Source organism: Lactuca virosa, chromosome 5 (genome assembly GCF_052849685.1).
Source record: "Lactuca virosa cultivar CGN04683 chromosome 5, Lactuca_virosa_CGN04683_v6, whole genome shotgun sequence".
In the NCBI taxonomy this organism is placed as follows: domain Eukaryota; kingdom Viridiplantae; phylum Streptophyta; class Magnoliopsida; order Asterales; family Asteraceae; genus Lactuca; species Lactuca virosa.
In genome coordinates, this window is record NC_136430.1 from 103,252,548 (window position 1) to 103,261,696 (window position 9,149).

At 36.0% G+C, this 9,149-nt stretch overlaps 1 protein-coding gene across 1 annotated transcript; it reads left to right on the plus strand.

Moving 5' to 3' along the window:
* Nucleotides 1-3,990: 3,990 nt before the first annotated feature.
* LOC145111559 (uncharacterized) lies at nucleotides 3,991-4,536 on the plus strand. Its single transcript, XM_079047828.1, has 2 exons — nucleotides 3,991-4,162; nucleotides 4,262-4,536. The coding sequence occupies exons 1-2, from the start codon at nucleotides 3,991-3,993 to the stop codon at nucleotides 4,534-4,536; spliced, it is 447 nt and encodes a 148-aa protein (XP_078903954.1).
* The last annotated feature ends 4,613 nt before the right edge of the window (nucleotides 4,537-9,149 follow it).

Consider the following 9,149-nt stretch of genomic DNA (forward strand, 5'->3'; position numbering starts at 1 on the left):
GGTGTATACGGAATATATACATAGCTAAGATCGAATAAATAGTAGGCTGGGTGAATCTGCCCTAAGCCCACAACCAAACAAGGAACAGGAAATGAAGCGGAAAGCACACATCCTACTACATGTCGGATCCGATTAATATATATCCCTGATGTATAAACTAAGGAATCATAAAGTTAGCATTATAGGCCCCTCTCTACTGAATGTACTAGACTCGACTGTTCTGTTTGTAGTTTGAAAAAGATGTAAGTTTTCCCTAGTTTATAACTATCTTAACTCGAAAATAGTTTGCATTAACTTTCAAGTGGAACTGGCACATTATGAAAGTAATGGGAAAATGCAAGTACACAGTTGTCTTTTGAATTGACATCCTGACGTACTGATTACCTTAAAACATGTTTGTTTTATTAAGGTCATAATGTGATGGATAGTACCCATACTATACGCTCTCCCTGTAAGAGACTCTGGGGACCAAACGCGACTTCCGCAAACAAATTGCTAGGCCGTGTAAATTCACATTAATGTTATATGATCATGTATACCCAATTTACTATCACCTTTTGTTTAGAACAATGAGTTAGTGATTATTGGTATAATTAGATCCTGTATTGTTCTTCTGCTATAGCATTTAGTATGTTCGTTCTGTTATAGTATCTTAGTATGTTCTTTCTGTTATCGCGTATTGTATCTTCCTCCCTGTTTCTCTTTATAGTATGTTCTAGCATTTAGTATGAACTGAACCCCTAAACTATACCTACTATAGTTTACTAGCATGTTTACTTGAACTGTTTTTGAAAAGACTCATTTATTTACTAAGTTATGATTGTACTTTAAAAACGGAGTTTTATAAACTATAAAGTAACATAACTTAAAAAGAGTTTTTTTGAAATGTTTTGATCACTTATAAAAGACATAAGTAATCTTTTGAAACATGTTTATAACAAACATTTACACAATTATCATTGTGTTCAACTTGTATTTCCCCCCTTAAAAGCATTTAAAACAGTTTAAAAGATTCATTATAGGGGTATGAACTCACCTTATGTGGGTGATTCAAACGAATATGCGCGTAAGGATGAGAAGTTCCACGAATGAAGTCCTGAGACACAAACGAGTCCTAAATGACATATAATGGCATATATTGGCATGAATATAGTGTTTAGAAGCAACCACATGCAAAGGAACACCTTTAGGGACTAGGAAACACTTGGACCAAGCGTTAGAATCACATGTGATTCATCTAAGGGATGTTTATGGCCACCAATTGGTGTTTACGGCCATGGAGTTTACGGCCGTAAACTCATGGTAAAATGTGCACAAAAGGGTGATTGAATGATAGGGAAGCGTGTGGGACTATGGCTCAACAGGAGGATAAGCAAAACTAACCTTTTAGAAGGTTTTAAGGTGTTTACGGCCAAGATGGATGAGTTTACGGCCAAGCAAGGAGTTTACGGCCGTAAACTCATGAACATTATGCACAAGATGGTGTTTTAAAGTCCTTTCTATCATCCATTAGGGTTTCAAGGTCTAATGCTTGCATATGAGAAGGGTTTGCGGCCAACTTGTGACCAAAACATGGGTTTACGGCCAAGGGAGATTCCATGGCCGTAAACTCTTGATGTTTATGCTAAGGTGGTTGTTTCAAGACTTTGATCTAGTGTTTAACTTGTCTAACTAGATGATAGATAGAATACTCACACTTTTGAGGGCCTTTGAGGAGTTTTCGGCCACCAAGAACAAGTGTGTGTTCTTGGTGTTCTTGGTGAAAGTTGATGATCTTGAAGATCTACTCAAAAGGCGATTTTCACGGATGGAATCAAAGGGTGATTCATGATTAAGAAGAATAACAACAACTAGATGGAAGAATCACTTACGTTTTTGAAGATCGGGGATGAAGAACTCGATGATACTTGAGAGAGAATGGAAGTTTCTTGAGTTGAAAGTGTAAGAATGAAAGAAAGTGAAGGAAATGAGACTTAAGGGGGGAGTTTACGGCCAGCCTTGAGTTTACGGCTGTAAACTCATGTGTTATGGCCGTAAACTCCTTTTGGTGGTGTTTAAGCCTTGAATGTTGTACAGTGACTCTAGCAGGTACTTCCTATTATTACTCATTCCTTGGATGTACTAGGCTTAAAACTCAATAGAATGACCATTAACAAGGCTAGAAGGCAATGAACTTAAGTTTGACTTTTGGTTGATTGGCTTGACTTTACAAGGCAAACATTTTCCGGGTTGTCACACAATCAAATACCACACATAGGATCTTACTACCAGAGCTATGTGTTTGAGTGCTTTGTTGAAACTGTCATCCTGTTTCCCTGTGAGCACAATAAGTTACTTATTTGATCATCTTTAAAAGCACTCAAGTTTAGTTTATATGTAAATCACACATGAATCACATAGGAATTACATGTAAATCACGAGTGAAACACATGAATTACATGTGATTCACATGTAAATCACGAGTGAAAACACATGAATTACATGTGATTCACATGTAAATAACATGTAATTCACATATGAATTACATGTGATTCACATGCAAATCACATGTAATTCACATACGAATCACATGTGATTCACATGTAAATCACAAGTGACACACATATGAATTATATGTGATTCACATGTAATTCACATGAGTTACATGTGATTCACATGTAATTTACATATGAATCAGATGTGATTTACATATGAATCAGATGTGATTCACATGTAATTTACATATGTCATCATTGGCATGGATTGGTTATCCCCTAACCACGTTGAAGTCTTATGCTTTGAGAAAGCATTGCGTTTATCCTTATCGAGCGGAGAATTCTTAATCATCTACGGGGACAAACCTAGTAAAGACCTTAAGATTATTTCCTGCATGAAGGCTAGAAAATACTTGCAGAAAAAGTATTATGCCTTTCTAGCCCACATGGTCGATAAGAAAGACAATAAGAGAAGGATCGCGAAAGTACCTCAGGTGTGCGATTACCCCAATGTATTCCCTGAAGATATACCAGGAATACCCCCGACACGTCAAGTCGAGTATCAGATTAATCTAATTCTAGGAGCTGCCCCAGTGGAAAAGTCTCCTTACAGATTGGCACCATCAGAGATGCAAGATCTCACCAGCCAGCTATAGGAACTTCTTGACAAGGGTTTCATCAGGCAAAGCTTCTCGCCTTAGGGAGCACCCGTTCTATTTGTCAAGAAGAAAGATGGATCTTTCCGAATGTGCATCGGCTATAGGGAATTAAATAAGTTGATCGTTAAGAATCGATATCCACTTCCATGAATCGCAGAACTCTTCGATCAACTACAAGGATCCAACTATTTCTCTAAATCGACCTAAGATCTTGATATCATCAACTTCCAGTAATGGAATAAGACATTACAAAGACTGCATTCAGAACCCAATACGGTCATTACTAGTTCTTGGTCATTCCTTTTGTAATGACCAATGCCCCAGTTGTTTTTATGGATCTAATGAACTGAGTATTCAATCCCTACTAGGAGAAATTCATGATAATATTCATTGACGGTATTCTGGTCTATTCATGAACCCAAGCAAGAGCATGGACAACATCTTCGGGTGATCCTAGAGCTACTAAGGAAAGAAAAGTTGTATGCAAAATTCTCTAAGTGCGAATTTTGGATTAAAGAAGTACACTTTCTAGGACATGTAGTAAGTAGCAAAGGAATTCACATTGATCCTTCCAAAATTGAGGTTGTAAAGAACTGAGAAACGCTCAAGACACCAACCGAGGTTCGTCAATTCTTAGGCTTAGCAGGTTATAGCCGGAGATTCATAGAGAATTTCTCTAGGATAGCCAAACCCCTCACAAAATTGACCCAAAAGGAAACAAAATTTGTTTGGGGAGTTAAACAAGAAGAAGCTTTCCAAAATCAGAAGGAAATGTTGTGCAGTGCACCAATACTATCCCTTCCAGAGGGTACTGATGATTTCATTGTGTATTGTGACGCTTCACATAAGGGATTGGGATGTGTATTGATGCAAAGGGAAAAGTCATATCGTATACCTCACATCAACTCAAGGTGCATGAGAACAACTACACCACCTACAACCTAGAGTTGGGAGCTGTAGTTTTTGCATTAAAGATCTGGCATCATTATCTTTACGGAATGAAATGCATAGTTTACACGGACCACAAGAGTCTCCAACACATTTTATACTAAAAGGAACTCAACATGAGACACCGAAGATGGTTGGAATTACTTAATGACTATGAATGTTAGATCTGTTATCATTCAGGCAAGGCTAACATCGTAGCCGACGCCTTGAGTCGTAGAGAACAAGTTAAGCCCCGTAGAGTCAAAGCGCTATCAATGACTATCCAGTCTAACCTAATCCTACAGATTAGAAATGCTCAGCTTGAGGTGCTAGCAAAAGAAAACATCAAGGCAAAAGGCTTAAGGGGAATGGAAAATCAGCTAGAAGTTAGGGATGATGGAGCAATGTACTTCATGAACCGAATATGGGTTCCAAAGTTTGGAAATGTCAAGGAACTAGTTTTAGATGGTGCCTAGAGGACTAGGTGCTCCATCCATCCTGGATCAAACAAGGTGTATCTAGATTTAAAAACTCTTTATTGGTGGCCGAACATGAAGGCTGAAATTGCGACCTATGTAAGTAAATGCCTAACATGTTCCAAGGTCAATGCAGAACATCAATAGCCCTCATGATTATTACAACAACTAGAAATACCCGAAGAGGAAATGGGAACAAATTGTAATGGATTTTTTGATCAAATTGCCTAAGATTGCTAGTGGTTATGACACTATATGGGTAGTTGTCGATAGATTAACCAAGTCTGCCCACTTCCCACCAATAAATTAGACATATAAAATGGAAAAACTGACCAGGATGTACCTTAGAGAGATTTTTAGATTACATGGGGTACCGCTATCTATTATCTCCGACAGAGATAACATATTTACCTCCCGATTCTGGAAAAGTTTGCAAAAATCCATTGGTACTCGCCTGGGTATGAGTATAACATATCATCCTCAGACCGATGGTAAAGCGAAAGGACAATACAAACGCTTGAGGACATGCTTAGGTCATGTGTGATAGATTTTGGAAATGCATGGGACACTCATCTTCCCTTGATCGAGTTGTCATACAATAATAGCTATCACACGAGCATCAAGGTTGCACCGTTCAAAGCTTTATACGGTCGGAAATTTTGATCTCTTATTTGTTGGGTGGAAGTTGGTGATACCAAACTAGCTAAGAAGTTCGCAGGAAATACCCTACAAACAGGCCCATAGATTATTCATGAGACGATTGAAGAAGATAGTGCAAATCTGCGAACGTATGAAGGCAACACGTGATCGTCAAAAGAGCTATGATGATATAAGACGCAAACCCCTTGAATTCCAAATTTGAGATAGGGTGATGCTTAAGGTCTCTCCTTGGAAAAGAGTTATAAGGTTAGGAAAGCGAGGAAAACTAAATCCTAGGTACATAGGATCGTTTGAAATCCTCAACCGGATTAGTCCAGTGGCCTCTCGACTTAGGTTATCCCAAGAGCTCAATAACGTGCATGACGTATTTCATGTGTCCAATCTTAAGAAGTGTCTCTCCGATGACACAATTGCCATTCCATTTGACGAAATTCAAATCAACGAACTTCATCGAGGAACCAGTCGAAATTATGGACAGAGAGGTCAAACGACTCAAAAAGAGTCAGACCCATTGTCAAGGTACGATGGAAATCTAAGCGAGGACCTGAGTATACATGGGTACGAGAAGACCAAATGAAAAACAAGTACCCTCACCTGTTCGAAGGAATCCTAACGATGAAATAAAATTTCAGGACGAAATTTCTAAAATGAGGGGAGAATGTGTCAACCAAGAAAATTTTCGTCATCAACCACCGTTAGGGTATAGTAGCGAAAGGTAAATGTAATAGATTAGCATTATAATGTATGATTTTATGAATAAATATAATCAAATATGCTGTTACATTTAGAGATAATTTGACGTTTAGACTAAAAAATAAGCGTTAAAAAAGTTGCACCTTCTTTTAAAATAATTAATTTATTTGGAAAGTACTCGTTGACGTGATCCTAAGGATATATAATTTGTAAAAATCTGACTCCGATTGGAGGAGTTATGATTTCTGTAGAAAGTAAAATCAACCACGTTAATAGTTATTACGACGTCGAAACGGTATATAAAGATTGGTTAAGTTTTGACTAAAGTTATAAAAAGGAGAATCGTAGTACTTCTCAAGATAACAACTTTAGGAAAAAGAATGCCGAAAAAGGGATCCATATGAACAAGATATGATTTTTGTAAAATAATTTATTGTTACCCCCATTAGGCAAAAAGATGAAAGTGAAAACTAGCCAAAACAACCTAAAGGAAAGTTGTAGTACTAGTTTAGACCATCATATGGATATAAAGAAGGCAAAGATAGGAGATCGTACATATAAGATATGGATTTTTCAAAATCCTTTTTGTATGCGCGAGGTGCGTGCCATTGCTCAACGTGCACCTGATACCTGATTCGGTCATATTGTATGTGATGTGGCCAAATGAGAGAGTGACATGTGGTGACTCCCGGATGGAGCCACGATGATCACGCGCAATGCATAGATATTTACGTCGCGCGCACTCCAAAACCTTAACTATAAATAACAGGGTCAGTAGCTCCTTTCTGCATCCCTCAAACACATCTCTCTCACTCTCTTTTGGAGCTGCTACAAACCCAAGGCCATCCCAGAGTTCCAAACCCGAATAAACCCTACATCAATGGTATCACGCGTCATAGGTGAGTTGACGACCCCACTTTTACGGTTTTAAAATATTTTACAGGCCGGGGGGGTGGGGGGAGGGGGTGGGGGGATACATGCTTATCAAACTGCTTTATCAAAATATATTTTATAAATATATCAATAGTTTATGCAAAGCATGAAACGATAAGATAATATGCCGATAGAAACTCTGCCTAGTCTTAAGCAAATATATTATGCCTAATCGTTATACTACCCGATATACTAGGAAACGATTATACCTAGGTGTTATGCTGACTGATTTCCTATGATAATTTAATATCTGGAAGTAATGCTGACCAAATTTTAGGATAAACATTGTACATAACTTTTACTCTTCCCTAATATCCTGTTATCCAGATAATCGTAATTATTGTATATATATATATATATATATATATATATATATATATATATATATGAAAATAATTATGGAATATTCACTAATACTAATTATCTTTTCTATATATATATATATATATATATATATATATATATATATATATATATAGGTAAATGATCAAATGAGAACACCTAAAAGGTTGAGAACCCGAGAACAGTTCTGGACCAATCAATATATAAGAGCATATTAGTAATTGTATATTTTAATTAAATTAAAATAAAATAAAATTCAATCAAATCCCTTAAATTTAGGATCAGTTACCAAAAAAGAATAAAATATTCGATTTTTTATTCTTCTTATTAATGGAATATAAAAAAACATTTTTACCAAAAATTATTTTAAAACTGAAAAAAAAATTATTTTTTTTCTTAAAAAAATCAAAAAATTTCTCTTGTTTCATTTTTTTTTTCAAAAAAATGAATAGAAATCTAACCCCAAATCAATACATTTGTATTCACAAATGATTTTTTTTTCAAAAAACATGATACTACTCCAATCACAAATGAATACACATCAATTTACAAGTAATCCAATTTCTTTTTTAATCAATTGAAAATAAAGAGTGTAAAATTATCATTTTTTCATAAAAAGAATACCTCTAGTCATAAACAAATACACTCATTAACATATGATTGCAATGCTATTCACAAATGAATACACTGCTATTAACAAATGAGTACCCTGCTATTCACAAATGAATAATTGAATACCTCAAATCATAAATAAATACATTCATTCACATATGAATGCACTGCTATTCACAAATGAATAAACTGTTATTCATAAATAAATACACATTCTAACATAAATTAATTCATCAAAAAATAATATAACTTACATCTAAAAAGTATAGAACATAATATAATTTTTCATTCTCTTCTAGCTCAAATTCTTCACCTTTCATCTTCTCAAACAACTCCAAAGGACCTCCACAAAACCCATATGAAATTGGTGCTTTTCTCTTCTCCAGAGCATCCAAAATCTACAACTAATGTTATAATCGTTAATGAAATGTTATAATCATTAATGATTGAAACTCAAAGCTTACCTCTTGATCTCTATATTTAAAAGTTATTCCATTAAATCTAAAATTATGACATCAAAGAAATTAAAACTCAAAATCGAAAATTATGACATCAAAGAAATTAAATTGTGATTTCTGTTAGGAGTTCATATATGATATGGATTGGAGTGATCTTTGGTAACGATGATGTGGAAAAGTTTATTACCTCGATTGTCTTCCCATCATAAGCATCAATCCATTTTCCTCCAATTAGACCTTTGGTTCACCATAATCCAGAACTCTTGAGCCGATCAACAATACTTTCTGTTTCCGTGCTCATCTGAGCCATCCGAGACTCCATTTAGTGAATTCATGAATCTATCCAAAAACCCTAAAAAAATTAATAACGATTAGAGTAATTGGTAATGCACCTGGCGACGAAGAAGATGCGTGGGGGAGTGGCTGTTGCAAAGTGATGAGTGTGAGAGTGAGATTGAAGAGTGGTGAAATTTGATCCTGTTGCTGCTACAATGAATTGCTCGTGAAAACATCGTCATTATCATGGTGTCTGGCTTCTAAAATCGAAAAACCCTCTTCTACCTCCACGTATTTGACACCTTTGTACAAATGGCAAAAGATTCAACTTCCAGCACACCACTTATTGCTTCTCCCTACACCAGTTGGATGATACAATTGATAACAAGAAAAAATTGAAATCCCACCAAATCCCTTCCGTCACAAAAGGATACTCATGGATCAAATTTCTACGGATAATAAAGCTCAGATCTAATATGTAATATGTCTTTGTATTTCTCTTTCTCTCGAACGATCTCTATCCATCTGTTGATAGAGGCGTGGAGATGATTGTTGTGTGATGATGATGGTGACGATGGTGTTGCTGGCGGGTTCAACTATCAAGATGGCAGTGGTGGTGTTTTTGTATCTTGTGCAGCG